The following is a 19,064-nucleotide window of genomic DNA, read 5'->3' as shown; positions in this document are numbered from 1 at the left end:
CACTTTGTTAAAAAGGCTTTTGTTAAATTTGTTTGTTGCAATATCCTGACAGTGTTACAAAGCCTGATTTTAATATCAAAAACAATGTGATATTTGTATTTTTTGATTCCTGAAAACAGGTCAAAATGAACCCGAAAACAATGAAAAAGATAAAAGTGTGAAATAAAAGATGTAACCTCTTGGGCATTTCATATATGTGAAAGAAATATGATACGTTTGCTATTATAATGATCATACAGTTAAACATAAGCAGTGGGTGCAGTGAAATGATTCCCCAAGGACAAATCAGCACTGAATGTACAAACATTAGTGAGGACAGTCCGATAAAGCCTGCAAAACCCTCAGTGTTTGACTAACCTCTTCAGAAATCTCGAGCCTTATTTGACACAGTCCCCTTAGCTCAGATCATGGACTTTTTCATGTGACCCAGTTTTAAGACACGCCAGATAATTTTTACCTTTACAAAGTTGTAAACTGCAAAAGGAAATTTTAACAGATTATGTAACTATGTTTTCATTTTTACCAGTAGGACTCATCAGTATTTACTGGGATGGTCCAATTTCAACTCTTGTTTTATGAGCTTTGAATTATTGAAAATGCTTGGTGCACTTTGCTGCTAAGAATAGACCTATGTCAAATGAGCAAAACTACTATGCCCTGCACTGAGATAAGCAATGCTTGCTCTTCTTTCCCATCATAAACAAGGAATGTGCCAAGAGCCATCTATGCCATTTTACTTTCTCAAGACGTTTTTTTTGTTTGTTTGTTTACAAGTATATAAAGCAATATAAAGCTGATGATTCAAAAGGAAAATCTTTCAAAAGGAAACTTCTTCACACTATGGTTTTGACTTTGTTAAAACAGTAATTACATGTCCAAGAATAAAGATCTGAATATAGACAAACCAACCAAGAGTATAATCTAATTTGGTTTGATGATGTGGATTCTTGATATTGTGTGTGAATGTATGATGACAATTGTTTCACTTTTCTGAGACTGCCTTCAAGAGGATGGCTGGATAAGCCTTTGAGTTGCTAACAAAAGCATCAAATAACTTCCAGTGTATAAAGATTCATTTAGTTTCTGATGTAGATTTTCAAATGCGGACAGGTTAAAGCTACTCTTGTCATGTAAAAAAATAAGAAGAAGAAAAAGAAAAGAAAAGAAACACAAAAACTTCTTAGAGAAACTCGACTCTAAAATGCTGGCATGATGCTAAAGTAATTTTCATCGATTGAATACCAATGGGGAAAATATCAAGATTGTTTTGTTTAAAAATGCAACGTTTCATTGCATTGATGTTAACACCTTATAGGAGTTTACTTTATAAAGGAAATGTCTGAATTGAGAAAATGATCAAAATCTTACATTTCAACTTTTGAAAAAGTAAGTTAGAACCTGTAATAAATATAAATAAATAAATGCACTTTCTGTTTCAATCTACTTTTAAAATTAATAAATATTTAACCAAAACAATGTTCTTTAGAATCAAAGCCCATCAGAAAAGTTCCCCTATGTGGCTGGTTTAGGAGCCATCCTGAAATAATTCTGCAAGCTCTGGCTACGTTTTATTCTAAAGTTGCGGTATGCTCAATTTTTATATTTAATACTTTCAAACGTTCATGTGTTAGTGCACGTTTACCATATATATCCACTTCCAGCCTACCTGCCAAGAGCTTGAAGGAATCTCTTGAAATTTGCCCAGCCCGCCAAAGGTGTAGCATCTGTACATATGATCCAGAGACTCGGAGCAGTGCCACAGGAGCCCGAAACTCACGGAGTCCTTGTTTTTCAGATGGTCCTTCACTATCCAAGCGGGTGAGATGAAACTAAAACTGCAAATCGCGACCAGGGCGGAGGACAGGAGCACCCAAAAACACCCGACACAGCTGAACATCCTCACAGCAGCGTGGGGCAGCGAGACCGGAGACAGATCGATTCCCAGCCCTTTCCAATTGCGATCAAACAGCGAGTGCATCTGGAGCGCGCTCACTCACGGGGTGACATTAGACGAGCACCAAATAATCACAGGAACACATGAGTTACCGATGCGCTGAGAGTGTGCGGACACACGGATGCACCAGTGAACCACGGAGCATACGCACGCCTAACTTTTCAATTAAACGTAATTCCAGCTCGATCCAGTTCAATAGAGAGGATACTCCAGTTAATTCATCAGAGAGGAAAGCAGCTGGAGGACAAAAGACCACCGTCACACCCAGAGCTCAAGCTCTCAGAACTGCCTCCAGCAGGTGCTCACTATGTAGTAAGATCTGAATCCGCTCTGTTTGCGTTACTCACAGCCCGTATACATCATCCTCCTCATCATCATCTTCCTCAGCTCTGACACGCAGCTCGCGCGCTGCAGGAGTGAGCTCAAACTTACTGCGCCGCGCGCACGCCTGCTTCAGTCACACGGACGTGGGCGTTACCGCCACTTCCAAGGTGTTCAAACGAGTCTTTGCTTCATGAAAATTTGTTTCTCTTTTTTTTTTCAAAACCTCAATCGTGTAATAAACTCGTGCCATCATTATAGTTTTCATCTCCTGCGTTTCGTTTCGTACCCTTGCCTAACCCCATCAACATACACACCGATAAAAGCACATTAAATATAGGATGAATAAGTACAGTCCAGCAACCCAAACAATTAAATGCGGTATTATTTATAGTTTTATTTCGTTTTAGCATTCTGAAATATTTTCAAAAAGTGTGAAAGTGTGTCGTGTCTTACAGTGCCCTCTGCTGGTGATTTACCGTGCCGTGGATTTATCACTAGTGTATGAGAATGGAAACAAATATTGAGCATCAGAGTACAAGCATCGTGGAAATTTCTATTATATATATATATATATTAGTCATGCTCAATATATTTCACTAAATAGAAAACACCTAAAGGGAGACAGTGATGTAAAAAAAAAAAATACTGAGGGAAGGAAAAGTTATATTTCAATCAATGTATAACATATTATTTGTATAATATATTTCAATGTTTTTGCGAGCGAAAGTGAATGCAATTTCTTTCAAATTCCAACGCTTTAAAATACGTAAAAAGTGAATACTGAAAGATTCATTCATTAATATAATAATCGAATAGGAAACTATGTTTTAAAAACGTACATACTACAAACAAATGAGAAAATTGGTAATGTCGTTTCAAAACTAACTAGCCAATGAGAACCTTTGTCTCTGAGACCCGCCCACACAACTTAAACTGTGAAAGTGAAAAAGAAAAGTTGCTTTTTTTTAAACCTTTTTATTTTAATAACATTTTCTTTCCTTTTTTTTCTGTTTTACAGGATTCTTATTTTCTTCTAATTCATTTGATTTGAGTTCCGCTCAATACGTCAAGACAAATCCAATTTCAAAGTGCAAATCAACAATATTCTGCCTACACAGGTAACTGTAAAACGCTTTGTCCAATCGAACCCAAGAAGAAAAACAAAAGACAAAGCCTGCGTCAAGAGACGTTTCAACAATATATGTATTTAAATCAAACACATTTAAATATATTATAGATTAAGTACACATATATTTCAGAAAACATATTAGTGGTACATAGTACCAAAAGTCTTTTTCCTGTTTCTCGTCCACATCTCAATGAGGTCCAAAGCAATAACTTCATGTCCAAGACAAGTTTCTAAAGGAACAATCAACATTGAGATTTTCTTAGACAGAGCTTGTCATATCATACAAAAAAAAAAGAAAAGAAAAGAAAAAGACAATCACCATCAAAAGAACTAACATTAATATATGGCGGTAAACCAGGAATCCACATGTATACAGAAGGGGGATGAACACTGCCCTAACAGTTCAGTTTGTGTATCTCTACAGTCTAGAATCAGATCTGGACAGGGTTCTAGAGGGAGTTCTTCCAGGCCCGGGTTCTTTAGTTCCCGTTCCCTCAGTCACTTCAGCTCCATGAGAGAGGGACAAAACGGTCTCTGACACTGGCTGACTTACATCCACCATGGCATACCGTAAATCTCTAAATAAAACTGTACATAGCCACCTTAGGTATTTATGCATTTCTGTACTTCTGTTTACTTGTACTAAAAAAAAAAGGTCTAAGCACTTCATAGCCACTCTTTAAAAAAAAGCGAATGAAAAAGAACGATAAAAGAGAAGTGTGAGATAAGAATTAAGATGAGGAAGGAAACATTTAAGTCACAGCCACTTTGTAGTTCCCGTTCAGATTCCTGTGCACTTCCTGTTGGCCGACATGGTAACAGCTAAACACAACAGCAGGTACGTTTTGAAATATTTGTGTCCGTGTTCGTTCAGTCTTGTTCTGAAATATTGTTCTGTTCGTCTGCTGTGCGACAGCTCAGTCGACGCCTACAGTTAAACTCATTTAGCTCCTCTTCATATAATAAACAGAATTCCTTCTGAGTGCTAGAAATAATGGGATGGATCATACGGAAAACATATTTTGGCTATTAGTGTGCATATCTAGACACTCACGCTCTCACACACAAACACATGCAGGAAATCATGGAATGCCTCTTTCAGTCCTCACTGATATGTTAATGCAGTTCAGCTGTGTGTTCGTCTTCAGGTGGTTTGCTTCTCCAGTCGTAATGCAGAAGGTGACAGGAGCGGGGGGGTAGGAGCTGCTTCCACACTTGACCAGAGGGTCAAAGCTGATGAAAACAAGACAGGTTAGATTCTGCACAACTTCCTGTCATTCTGAAGCAAGTCGAAAATGACTACTAACCCCAATGCTGCAATACACAATAAACACCTAAAGTGCTAGTTCACCCAATAATACAATTCTGTCATAGTTTTCTCACCCTCATCTTCTTCCAAAACTAAAAATGTAGATGTTCAACGGAATGATAAGACTGCTTTTTTTCATTCAAGAAAAATGCAAAGTTCGACATATTTAACATGACTAAAATCAAAGGGATATTGTGTTGTACAGTCATACCATTTCTTACACAGATTTTCATGTCCACATCAATAATTACTATTTTAATTATTTTATTTTAATTTTACTATTCTAATTTAAAAAAAAATAAAAAAAAATTATAACTGAAAATTTGTTTTTAGTTCACTGCTAAATCCAAGCAATTTGTTAAAAATGTTGGTGCATCACTATAAAAAAATAGAACCATACAAACTCTTAGGAATGGACTTTGTTTTCCACAGAAGAAGGTAATTCTGGGTTTGGAACGACTTGAATAAATTACAGAATTTTTTTTTTTGGGGGGGGGGGGGGTGAAGTTCAAGAAACGGATCTTTATTAATGCAAAGGTAAAATAAGATGTACTTTTGTTGCCTTCACTTCAGGGCTTCCCTGGTGTCCCTGCTGCATGACATCATTGACGATCATTTTTGCAATCTTCCATGCCATCTCTTCTTGTGCCTGGCACACCAACAACAAAGACAGTCCATATCATCAAATTATAAATCCATTTCCACTTCATAAAAAGACATTCGAAAAGATGACATGTCATTTGAATGAAATAAGTAGGGGCACACCTCATCCGAGTTTCCTTGAACCCATTTCTTCATTGCTTGAGAAAACATGGAACCTGATAGAAAGGAAATAAAGTAAGAGTGAGTGAGCTGGACAGAGCAGCGAATCCTGCTTTTCACTGCTCTTCAACACAATCGCCGGCTACTTATCGCCATGGCAACACACTCTCTGCACTCACACTGAAGACATCAAGAGCACTTCAGCAGAAGTCATAACTAAGAGCCAACTCACACAATACCAAACGTGCAAGTGTGTGTCAGTGAGAGAGAGAGAGGAGAAGAAAGTTCTCAAGAGCAAGTGCACGCATGTGTGTGTGTGTGTGTGTGTCCTACCCTTGGATTTCTTCACATCTGGCTCTGGCTCAGCCTCTCTGATGAACTGGCCCAACTCATTCACCTTCCCAAAGGTCATTCTTCTGAGATGAAAGCAAGAAAAGCTGAATCCGGATCTAAATCCAGTGTTTTGTGCATAATACCAAGCTTCAACAATAAGAATCTTTTTCTGCTGGCCCAGGTGGACCCCCAAAAAAAACATACATAATATTTTTAACTGACTTGTTATGTGCCCAAAAAAAGTAGGTATTTTAACTTCCATCTATGTCAGCCAATGAGATACCTATATGTTGCCTTGATGTATATAATGTTCAATATGCAAGGTCTAAAACATATCCATAATCAATGAATGTTTAATGTAGTAATGGTCTTGATCAATCCTTTTTGTTGAACATTAAAGATGTTTATGTTGTACTGAGCTGAAGTCCAGTGATGGGAAGGAAGTGTAGCATGAAGCTTTCAAACGCTGACTCACCCAGCATACGGTCTCTGGTAGAGAGACTCGGGGTCCAGACTGGCGATGTCCACTGTTATCGCCTCATCGAAGTTCTTCAGGATCTTGACTGCTGCTTTTTTAGTACCTTGCTGCAATTAAAGATCCGGACAAAGTTAGCCATACCTGCATCCATATTCATGAAGAATCGTTGTATTATTATGAAAAACAAGTGCGATGTAGCTTTTGGGGAGAGTCAGTCACCTGGACTTGTGACCCTTCTGTGATGCTCGAGTTGCGGTCGACTTCCGGGGTCCAGCCCTGGCTCGGGGTGTTGGCATTCGCTCCGGTAAACTCGTCCACCCGTACGGAGTTGATAAGGTCGCTCAAATACTTATAGTAAAGGTTGCTTGACAGAAAGCCTGGCATGTAAACCTGAGGTTGAGGAAAACAAGAAAACTTCAGAAGGATTGTTCGTCCTAATACCAAGCTTCCACCTTCATCATTTTTTTGTACACTTTTATGGAAAAGTGTTGTGGTAACATAACCCACTTTCTCCATGGTGGTCCAGGCCTGTCTTAGTGGAGTGTTGAAGCAGTCTGGGAGAGGTCCGCCTTCTCGACAGATATTCGATTCGATCTCCATCCGCACAGAGTCACCAAAACCCAACGGATTTGTGGCTTGGAGTGAAAAATACCTATGCAGATCACATGAACTGTCATGTCTACTGTCCACCAAAAGTAATGGTTATGCTGTTGCCAGATCTTAAACACTAGAGAGGCATGTGCATAATTGCAGTGTCAAAATCAACAGGCCTATGGGTTGCCTTAATGACTAGTTAGCAACAAAGAAGCTCTGTAGAAAAATGCTGATTTAGAGTCATGTCCATCATAAACCAAGCAGACACGTTTAACGTCTGGGGTCAGTAAGATTTTTAACAAGGATGCATTAAACTGATTGAAAGTGTCACTAAAAACAGAGTACTATTTTAAACAAATGTTGTTCTTTTCAAGTTTTTATTAATTAAAGCATCCTGAAAAGAAAAGTAACGGCAGAAATATTAATAAGCTGTTTTTTGTTGTTGTGGTTGACTTAGTTTTTTTGCGTTTCTCCCCAATAATGCATGCTTCTTTGGCAGCAAATCAACATATTAGAAATATTTCTGAAGGATCACGTGACACTAAGATTGGAGTAATGGCTGCTGAAAATTCAGTCTTGACATAATAGGAATAAATTACATTTTAAAATATGTTAAACATACATTAAATTAAGAAAAGTTGTTCTAAATTGTAACTTATGATATTTCACAATATTACTGTTTTTGACCACACAAATGTATCGTTGGGGAGCATAAGAGACCAACTCCATTTGAATGTTATTGTAGGAAAAAAACAGCAGTATTTTAGCGTTTTAGTAAAACAATATTTAAGTTTAACAATATTTACTATGACCCCCATAAAATGGCTAAAAATTTAATTTTCAGAGGTCAACAGAAGTCTACCAATCCATTGTATTTATAGCAACACCACCACAAAAACATAACCCTAAGTTAATCAAGGGGGAAAGGTGATAATTTGATGTCTAGTTGCCCATCCCTAATAGTAGACTGGAATAATGTACCAGAACAAAGATTACACTGGACTTCAAATAGAACATACTTATCATAGAGAATCATGGCATCATTCTGGGCTTCCTGTCCGTCGTACTGGCCTTTCTTGGCAGCCAACTGATCTTGAAAGTTTTCTGCAGCCAGCCAGAACTGCAGCACATTCATTGCATCCTCCTTCTCCATGTACTATATTGACACACACACACACACACACACACACACACTTTGAATTAGGTTTCAATCCTACTTTATAATCCCTTGGCACTTCAAATGTACTTGGATCAGAAGTCCATCAATTTATACGCACACTTGCACTTTTGGTGCATTCTGCCATTTAGAAACAGGTTTGGGGAAGATTGTCGAGCTCAGCATATTTCATGTGCTTATACAGCTCTATGCATAAATTCAACATAAATTCAACTTGAAAGTGTGTTTCCAACAGGACACATAATATCTAGACTCATAAAACACTTAAATCCAATTTCAATGCACATTTAAAAGTGTATTAATGCTATTATTTCCTTTTAAAACGAAGCTGAAGTGAGTGCCCTCACCTCAGAGAAGTAGAAGAGGGCGGACTCGCAAAACAGGATGTCAGCCAGGAACACAGAGCCACTGGTCAGCACCTCGATCTGGTACTTACAGAAATAATGGCTCCGCAAGAACTCACTAAAGTGCCTGTAAAACATTTCCATGTAATTACAGAATGAGAAGAGGCTGGATAAACAAATACATTTCAAATAAATAGCGAGGAAACACTAGGCCTGTCAATTTATTATGTCGATTTTGTATGACTAATTAAAACAAAATAACATAAAAGTGGAATTCAATAATATAATTATGCAAAATAACAATTCATGGCCCCTGACCTGTAAATACAAGCAAATATATTTACAGGGATAAAGGGATAGTTCGGCCAAATGTTTTTAATTCTGTCATTAATTACTCATCACCATATCATGACCTTCATGACCTAAAGACCTTTGTTCATCTTCGGAACACAAATGAAGATATTTCGGTAAGAGGCCTCTCAGATTTCATCAAAGTTATCTTCATTTGTGTTTCAAAGATGAACAAATGCCTTAACGGGTTTGGAACGACATGAGGGTGAGTAATTAATGACCACATTTTTATTTCGGGGTGAACTATCCCTTTAAAGCCCCAGCTTTACTACGAAAACCTTGTAGCCCCAACTCTACACCCCGCAAAACCAGTTTTTAAGATCAAAAACAGCTAGGAGAACAGATGGAGTGGAAAAAATAACAACTCTCTGAATAGCATGGTGATGTCTATGATTGTTAATCAATCAGCTTGCACCATGTAATAAATGACGTGAGTGCTAGCATATTGCATGTAAAGGACCTGTCAACTTGTGCCATCTAGAGTTTCGTAAATTAACTCTATGGGGCTCATTTATCAATCTAACGTAGAAACGAGCGCAGATCCGTGTGCACTACGACAGAGTTCACGTGTGATACATGAAACATTCATATGCCGCCAATCTCATCGTACGAATGATCGCATGCTGATAAATTAATCATTTGAATATCACGTCCCTAAAAACACCCTGCTTCAGAAACCTCGCCCCGAGAGACATGGAGAAACACGGCCAAAAAAAAGAAGTTATCTCATAAAAGAGAAACTGATCTTACTCCAAAAACATCCGTTAAGCTTGTAATTGCAAATAATTAGGCTACATTAATTTATGTAATATATATGTATATTAAAATACTGGTAAATGTAAACAGCTTATTTAGTTCCCCTCACTCTACAACAAATATTGTCAATTTAACGGTATTCAGAACAGAACAAGAATGAAAAAAACTAAGTTATGAAATGATATATTAAACTATAAAATAAAACAGAAATTAGGATATAGAAGCATTCATAATAAACAGAATACAAATGTCAAGCAAAACTGAAACACATTGGGCTCACAAGCAAATTTTCAGTTTTTGCCATATTTGTAACATTTGCTTGAATATTATTTATTATGTAGCTTGAACATGGCTTTATACTTCAGTTATGCTCTAATAGCCATGTAAAATCCTTCACATGTGCAAAAGTATTTGTTTGGGCGCTGTACACGGATTTTACAGCAGACCTTTTAAAATAAACTGTAACTTATGTTTGGTTGACTGCATTTTAGTTTGATGACGAATGGCTGAAATGTCAGGCAACGGTAGAACTAATGTTGTTTGTGTGTGCGTGAGACAACTGTGCAATCAGATGGATTAAACCAAATAAAGATATAAAGAAAATAAATAAAATGCATTGAGTGTCACAAAAATGAGCGTATAGCCTATACTTGTTGCACCATTTTTTTTCTTTCCTTTTGTCACACTGTAAATTATAGTATAGCCTATTGTATATTTTGTGCGATCCCATTTATTTCATTCCTTTTATAGGCTTAATTTCTGTTTATCTCCTTTCACAGAAGCGCTGCAGGAACATGATGCGACGACTGAATCCTCATGGTCGTGTTTACGCTGCTATTCGTGTATATAAAGCTAAAGCCCTGTATAAAATTAAAAAAAAAGACAGTCTAATCTTACTGGTTAACGATCAACTAATGAGTTTCGTTTGACGGTCAATTCTCCACAATATTTACTATGCTGCGCGAAAGTTCAGGTGCAGGAAACTCATAAACTTGCGTAAATTAACTGAGACCAGACGTGAGATTTGATCGTAGACACGCTCACGTCCATATTGATCAATTCCAAGTTTGCGTTAAAACGCCAGTACGCACAATTTTCTGTTGTACGTTTCTTTCGTAAATGAGGCCCAAGATGTCTATAAGGGTTATTTTAAGCTAAAATTATTCTTTACATATTGTTTAAAAAATGCTTAAAGAACAGCCAAAGACATCTCTCTGCATGTTTATACATTCTGTTTCTTGAGTACACTGGATGTAAAGAATAAAAACTGATAAATGTACACTTACAGATATGATATGAGAGCAATGTGTGTGAAGGACAAACACTGAGAGTGAAATTACGTACTGTTGTTCGATGATGGAGAACACAACAGATTGTGCAATGACAAAGCAGTTCGGGTCCACTTGTCCGTCTTCCCCACAGATTTTCGCTAACAAAAGAAAAAAAACGTGTTTACTCTATCCTAACCGAAACTTGAAACAGGAAATTAAACTTGTATAAGTGCTCTCAACATCCTATAGAGCAAAACTGTTCTATTCCATCCAATCAAAAAATGTCTTTTTTAAGATATTTAACATAAAAAAAAAAAGTACTTAAAAACTTAAATAAGGTATGTAATGCCAACAAGCTTCCTAAAGAGAAATCCATAAAACCAGGCCACCAGTTTCTAAACACCCAGTATCTCCTATAAATATAATTCTCTTGTTCAAACAGAAAAGAAAAATCACTGGAGTGCATCTTCAGCCATCTAAACAGAGACATCCTTGTGATTGATTGAATTTTCTTACCCACAATGTCGTTGCGTATCTGTTCGGTGATGGGAATTGGCCTAGCAGCGTCTGGAGATATGTACTTAGTGAAAATGTTAACGGCATCCCTCTCTATACCTAGAGAAATGATCAAAATCAGTATATGTGGAAATTGAAAATAGGACACAGAGGATAAAGATGAAGGACAAATCAGACTCGATCCACAGCGAACACCTTTATAATATTCAACATCCCTCTGCACTGACCTACAGAAGTGTACTAATTTACATTTCAGCCATGGCTATACATCAAACCTCATGTGTGCTTAAGCATAACTATTAATCAAACAAATGAATACCGTAGTACAATCAGAGCAAAGGCCTAGAGACAAATTTTACACCTACACCTTGTTAAACATTATTATCGAACTCAAGTACAGGATGGGTGCACATTTCATACAGAAAAGCATGTCAGTATGTTTGTATAAAGTGTGCTTGGGACACCAGAAAAACTAAAAAAAAAAAGTATATAGTAACTATATTTATGAAATGAATAGATAAGGCCAATGATTTATTTGAATTGTGGTTGATGATCAGCCATCATGAGTAGTAAGCCATTGGGGTTCTGTGAGATGAGGAATCTCTTCAGAGCATGTTTAAACGTTTAATTGCTTATCATAAAATTCATTTAGATGCTGAGAAAAGCCAGAGACAGCCTTATAAAATGCAATGAAGTGGACAAAGAGTTGTTATTTTTTCAGACATCGCAGCAGAAGCCATGGACTGATAGGATCTGACTCCCCTTCTAAGCTGATTTGATGTCTTTCGGCTCAACTGACTTTTTCCATTCACTGCTTTTACAGCCTGGAGCTTCTTTGTATTAGCCATTAATGAATACTCAGCTCCTGACTCCTGTTCATTGTAGTCTACTGCCAAGATGCTAAATGAGATCATTTACCAAGCTTGCTCTATTAAACCAATGCCGCATGGATATTAAAAGTCATCGTCTGATACAAAAGGAATATGTCGTAATGGTAAAAGACCACTAACCATGAAAAACTTAAGTACAGACTATTCCCTAAGGCCTGCTCATAAAAACTCAAGCTTAAGGTACAGTTTTCGTGAAATTACGAAGGAATACTGCAAACCCTGCAGTTTAAAAAGTAGTTCTTTCTTAATTCAGCCAAAAGGTCACATAGATGGATGCTAAACTGATCAAATGTCAAATTTGCAGGTCAGAAATCTTTTTTTTATTTTATTTCAAATATGTATTTATCATTATGGACTTGAAAAGAAAGCCAAGCAAGAATGCACCACCATAAGCATTTAAAATATGCAACTATGATGCACAACAATAAACTACTGGAAGGAATTGTAGAAAAGATGTCGTGTTTAGATTATTATACAAGTGTGTGTTTCTAATCCAAGTGTAAAAATAGAGAAAATTTGAGTGCACAAACATACAAATATCTAAATGTGACCTTCGAATTACTGTTTTAAATTATAAATGCAATTTAACAAACACGTCTCCTGTTTTTATTGTGGTGATCAACAGCATGCCACAGAACATGCTATTGCTACTTGGAGTGGAATTTAACTAAGAATTCTCCTTTAACCCTAAATAACTCAGGAGATCATCTCAGCCAGCACTTGTTTAAAAATACCAGCTGGAAGGAGTAATTGCATTAAAACAGTCAAAACAAACAGGTATAAGACTTTCAACAATGAGGCTACCATAACTTGTACTCACTTTTCATTAGTTTGTCAGAGAGGCCACTAGTAGACTGGCCTTTAACTGGAGTGCCTGTCCTGGAGGAGGGCTGTCTGGTGGGCGTTTCTGATCTTAGGCTGGGCTGCAGGTGGGGAGTCCCAGGCCGGGCCGCCCCCTCTGAGCTAACAGAATTCCGGTGGCCAATCAGAGCCCCGGTATGAGAGTTAGTGTCTTGGGGGCTGGGGGTGTGAGGTCTGGAGGAAGTCCGGGAGGAGAAAGTGTCCTCATCATCTCCCTCATCCAGAGTTTGGTCGTTTGGGGACTCTGGCGAGTCGGGGGATTCCAGGGCAGCTGCAGGCTCAGCCAAGGTGCTGTGTTTGACTGAGTTGAGGCTGTGCGCTCTGACCCTAGACCAGGTGGTGGATCGAAAGCTCTCAGCTTCAAGCCAGAAGCGGACCAGGTACTCAGCTGAGTGGGTCTCCATAAACTGTATGAAGTAGGGCATGGCCACATTATCCCGCAAAATCTGGTCTACGGTTTTAGAAAGCCGAGACCGAGTCTCTTGAACCTGGTAGTTGACACTGGAGCGACCTGAAAAGCAAAGACACTTTTTAAAACCCATTGTTACAATCCACATTTTCTTATGTAGAGACAACCCACTTAAAAAATGCACAATCACAGATTTGGACTGGTAACAACCAGTTAACGGATATGTGTGTTGTCACACAATTTAAGTTTCACCTTTTTTATATAAACCGGGAAAATTAAAAAACAAAACGAAACCCAATAAAATAATAGCCAATAAATACCACAAAACAACACAGAATAAAACTAAATGTACAACAAAACATAAAAACAAAACCCCATAATAAATAAGATATAAAATAACCAATAATCAAAAACAACACAAAACACGAAAAACAAACCCAATAAAAAAACAACCAATCATTAAAATCAACACAGCTAAAAACAAGTAAAAAGAAACACTTGAGACACAAAACAAGCAAAAAACTAAACGAAAAACTAAAACAAACCCCAAAACAAATAAACAACTGAAAAAAAAATCAAAAACAAGAAAACAACACGATTCAAAATAACCAATAATTAAAATCAAATCAGCTAAACGAATTAAAAACAAAACATGAAACAAAACAAACAAAAACAATATAAAGCCCAAAATAAACAAACAATATAAAAATAACTAAATTAAGAACCAAAAATAAAGCAATCATGGCAATCAAAAGTGACTTGACAAAAAAAACGCCTCCGTCTGTCCAAACCTCTCTACTATAATCCCAAGGCATTGTTTTACAGTTGCTATAGGGCGATCTAGATTGTTTCTCTAGGTGGATGCTTACTGGTCTAAAGTCAAAAGAGCTCACCTCAAGTCCCCCATATTCTGGTATTGCCAATCAGCATATGTTTCATGTTTAATACTTGGGGTTAGATATTTGTTCAAAAGTATCAACAAGTGCAATAGTGATGCCTTTAACTAGCAATTGCTATACAATACTGAACTCACAGCACCTTTAATGCCTCTGCTTCAAACCCAGACCACACCCAGACATCCATTTATAATATACAGTAGAAGCACAGACTTAGTTTCATAAATAAATACACACACAAAAGAGATCTTATAATAGAGCCGTGACCTCCACTGAATGCTTTGAGAGGCCACACCTTCCTCTTTCAACACCACAGGACACCAGAAGACGGTCTGATTAAAACATTTACTGAGATGTGAACACAATGAGTCCAGTATCAGAGCACGCAAAGGACGGTACCTGAGATGACAAACTACTACCGGTAATTTGATTTGTGTAGGAGGCAACACTTTTGACGTTAGAAGCAATGCCTTTACCAAAGTTCCCTTGCAACACTGGTTTGTCAACACATACGTTTCAATGCCTTTTTACATGTGAAGGAGGGGTTAGGACATTATAACAAAGACATTCTATCCAAGGGCAGATGATAACATTGAAGATGACTCCTAGACCAAGTATGACTATGAAACCTAAGCATGGCCAAGTTAAAAAAAATAAATAAAGTAAAAAACTATAATAGCTGAAATGGGGCATTCCATGTAAGTTTACAGTAAATACTGTAAAATGTACAGTTTTTGAAAGTGAAAAGGAAAAAAGTGAAAAACTGTAAATTGATATTCACAGAAATCATTTGAGCCAAACTTTGCATATGATGGTTTATCACTGAAAAATAACTGTTTCTTCTTGGTATTACTTATGTAAAATTATGAACATTAGGGCTTTGTAACATCTTGTGTTTTTAAATGAATGATTTGTTTTTGTGCACCTTTTAATACTTAATAGAAGTATTTACCTCAGCTTGTAGAAAAGCTTCTTTAATGAACTATTATTCATCACGTGGCTTTGTCTTTTTACTGCCTGTGTTTTCAGTATGGTTGTCAAGATGGTAATCTGCTAACCGCAGCTGCCATTTTTCTTTTTTTTTTGAAGTTCTGTAAACTTCACAGATTTCATCACTGTAGGGCAGTCACTTAGATTTCAAGCCCACTAAAATCTAAATGGTTTTCTGTCCATGTTTTAGGGCCACTCAGGCTGCAGGGAACAAAAGTCTTCTGTCTTTTTTGAATGAAGTATTTTTGTTAAATTTATAATCAAAAAAGTCAAACGTTCTCACACATCTTTCACAGCCTCACGTTAATTTATGGTCTACGTGCAATTTATCTTAACAAAAGGGGATGAAATCAACTTTTAGAAAATATATGCATTTAAAATGTACATATTTAGTGTTTCTTTTCCTGAAAAACTGACTAAGAATAATGGTTACATTATACACTAATCATAATGACAACCAGCTGGTTATGTAATGCACCAGACCTATTTGTAAAAAAAAGCACTAGGAGAAGTAAGCAGACAAATAGGCATGGACATATATCGCAGTATTCTTTGAACCCAGGTTAAAGTGAAGGAGCTTGTGCAGGTTTTCACCAATCACAGAGCTATGACAAGGTTAAGAGATTACGGCACTTCACACACAAATCCATCAGGCCAGTGCGCTGCAAAAGCCATTTCAGTAACAGCTACACAAAATCCCTCCTCTAATGTGATAATTCCTTCTCTGCTCAGCACAGAACAGTAAGTCATAGATCAAATGTTGCTACCAAGCCCACCTTAAGTAAAAAAAAAAAAAACAGCAGCTTTGAGATCAAACAGTTAATAATAAAAATTCCAGCCCAATCTCTCAGTTACAGACTTTAACAGTTGACAGGAAAAAGCCATTTAGCACATAAGTTAAAAGTCCCTTTCGACATGTTCATAGCTGGTGTACTGTACCTAAGTCTCCAAAGTGTGCTGCCTCCATGTGGCTAGGCTGTTTTTTGAGGATAGCAGTCCGGCCGCGGGCAAAGGAGTCCATGTTGGCTGAGATAGCATTGATGGCCACATGGCTGGGTCCCGCTGCCTCCAGGATAGCATGATGATTACGGCCGCTAAGAGAGGGGGAGTGGGCCAACACTTGGGCTGGAGAGGAGCACACAGGACAGGAACATTAATACACAACTGAATAAACCAAAGCATGTCCTAACCTAGCCTATGCCTCAACTGGCTAGTTATTCATTTAAAGAGATCGCTGAAAAATGAACATTCTGTCATCACCACATGTCATTCCACAACTATTTTGACCTACTTTGATTAATCTTCTAAACAAGAGGTTTCTGTCCCTCTGAAGACCAGGTATCCAAAACATTGTAGATCCAAAAGTGACATGAAGACGTCATAAAAAGAATCCATGTGTTAAATCCAAGTCTTGTGAAGACATAGTGTCTCTTATATGATAAACATATAATCCAGGCTTTTATTCACACATAAACATGCATACATAGAGCACATCACATATGGCCAACAACATGGAAACATGTTTGAGCTTCTGCGTTTACCACATGTGATGTGCTCTATGTGTGTGTCTGTTCTTCATATGAAGCGATCAAAACACAGTCTTATGAAAATATCCAGTATACAGTGTACATATTACAGTGTATAAACCGCATAACATAAGCACAGTAAAGCAACACAGGACTCTCACCTTTGCTGGCTTTGGCATCTGCTGGTCTCTCAGGTTCCTTTCCTTTAGCTATGAAATAAAGAACATAGGAAATATAATTTATAATTTATATAATCTCTTATCCTAGCGCACCGGATTATTCAGCACTTAAGAAAAGTAACCATCTTGGGTTAATCCAGTAAAGCCCACATTTTTGACTCCTTCCACTTTATGTTTTCTGCATTATTTGCATGGGGTGAGGCCTTGCGTAAAAAAAAAAAAAAAAAACTGTGGCAAAAGGTCTTGCATCATGAAGCACAAAACGACAAGAATTTCCATCATCGCTATCATTATTTGGAAAAGTGCAAGCAAATAGTGGGGATGATATTTGTCTTTACAGTGTGCAAGCATGTATTACATAATTTCAAACATTTCATAGTCCTCTGCTGTGCTAATAACATACATTAACCCACATATCTCTGATGGATGAAGAAAACATACACTAAATTACAAAGACTACACAGACTACGAACAAAGAGAAATGATGCTCCTGTGAAATAGGACACGGGCTAAGAGGGCATCCTTCCTCCCCTCAGGGCAGACACATTGATTAATGCACAATGACCCAAGTCACAGGATACATGTATGTGGTCTTTGTCATGTGGGCAGGGATTCTGGGAATTTTGGAATGATCCGTTACTCGGTTCCGTAAAGATACAAAACTACAAATTAATTATAGTTTGTGTGTGTATGAACATCTGAAGACTGCAGCTTCACCACCCATTCTGACCAGTGAATTCTCACCAGATAAGGATTTTATAAAGATTTGTATATTTACTCTAAAGAAATTTCCACCACAAAGATTTTACATGCCTGGAAATCACAATTTAAACTTTGCAGACATATTTCCAGGTTTTCTATGACTATGAAATGAGTGGTTCTCATTTTAGGAGCCTCAGATCATTTCCGATGGCACCCCGATAAGAAATCATATTAACATAATATTAATTACAGAGTTACACATCAGCTCAAATAGGCCGGCCTTCCGATACTGTCTTGGACAAAGTGGCCCTTGGAGTCTACAAAGATGAAAACCAATCATGTAAATCCTATGAAATGGATAATGTACAACATTAAAGAAAATAAAAAAATAGCTTAAGATCAAAGATGTCAAAGAAAGCCATCCTTGTCAAAAAAAAAATCCAAACCACTTGCAATGTTATCAACTTGAGTTCATTGAGTAGGATTCTATTTTATTCTAAATATCATTTTTGTTTCATTCCATATTGTAAGCTTCCAACATGAGGGTTTTCTGACATGACTAGACTAACTGTCAGACGAGTGACACTGTATCATGCGTGATACTTCAACGTATTTTTTCAGTTAGCAGCATGAATTTTAACAATTACATGTCTATAATTCACACAAAACAATCTCAAAGTTCTCATATGATAACCTAAAATAACAAAAATGTTCACTTGAAAGAGGAATATCCCATCTCTCTGAAGTTAATGTAGACGGTGTGGTGTGCAGACGACAGCGATGCATAAGAGGAATTTCATGGCCAGAACAACAGTAAAGGAGTTTTAATGTGGACACGAGCTCAGCATCGGTCCAGAAAAGCCCACTCTGTCCGTCGATCATCCCATCATGATCGAGCGGAGCACTTCCTTACCTTTCCGCTTGAAGAACGACATGATGAATGTGAGGCTGTGAAGGCTTGCTCAGCTCAGAGACAACATCCCGACAGCTCCCGAGTCCCTTCATTCATAACACTCTGTCGCGCACATCTTTCGCTTTGATCATCCACATCTGCGGTCACTGGCAAAACCCAAAACCGTCCTGTCCCCTCTCAGCTGGCCAGGTCGCCATATTGTCAATAAACGCCTCACTTCCGGAGTGTGTGCGGCACAGCGCTGCTGCTGGAATCATGGGAAAAGGCCTGACAAATGAAAAGACTTCATTCCTGTACATACTAAATACGATTTCTCTATAATAAGAATATACTTTGTTATCAGACGACAGTAGATCTGAAGCAGTGACAGCTAGGTGACGTTCTGACTGCTGTAAACACC

The 19,064-nt window shown here is 37.6% G+C and overlaps 2 protein-coding genes across 3 annotated transcripts in view; both read right to left on the bottom strand.

Annotated features, from left to right (window-relative positions):
* Nucleotides 1-2,421, bottom strand: part of LOC127958262 (LHFPL tetraspan subfamily member 7 protein) — a 126,020-nt gene extending 123,599 nt beyond the window's left edge. Inside the window, exon 1 of the mRNA XM_052557068.1 lies at nt 1,667-2,421. Coding sequence (XP_052413028.1) covers nt 1,667-1,978 — 312 coding nt within the window. The 5' untranslated portion in view covers nt 1,979-2,421. The remainder of the gene's footprint in view (nt 1-1,666) is intronic.
* A 1,036-nt stretch (nt 2,422-3,457) lies between these two features.
* LOC127958256 (A-kinase anchor protein 10, mitochondrial) lies at nt 3,458-18,900 on the bottom strand. Of its 2 annotated transcripts, none has more exons than XM_052557061.1 (15): nt 18,665-18,900; nt 17,032-17,079; nt 16,284-16,469; nt 13,009-13,560; nt 11,299-11,397; nt 10,856-10,940; nt 8,408-8,531; nt 7,903-8,039; nt 6,797-6,941; nt 6,509-6,679; nt 6,287-6,396; nt 5,812-5,894; nt 5,482-5,534; nt 5,270-5,365; nt 3,458-4,640 (listed from the first exon to the last, which is right to left on the bottom strand). In XM_052557061.1, exons 1-15 carry the CDS (start codon nt 18,684-18,686, stop codon nt 4,635-4,637), a joined length of 1,917 nt encoding a protein of 638 aa, XP_052413021.1. In that variant the 5' UTR covers nt 18,687-18,900; the 3' UTR covers nt 3,458-4,634. The 2 variants fall into 2 exon arrangements, with proteins under 2 accessions (XP_052413021.1, XP_052413022.1); XM_052557062.1 differs by having other exon boundaries at nt 5,812-5,891.
* Nucleotides 18,901-19,064: the final 164 nt, after the last annotated feature.

Source organism: Carassius gibelio, chromosome B5 (assembly GCF_023724105.1).
Source record: "Carassius gibelio isolate Cgi1373 ecotype wild population from Czech Republic chromosome B5, carGib1.2-hapl.c, whole genome shotgun sequence".
NCBI lineage: Eukaryota > Metazoa > Chordata > Actinopteri > Cypriniformes > Cyprinidae > Carassius > Carassius gibelio.
This window is presented reverse-complemented; position numbering and strand designations above follow the sequence as displayed.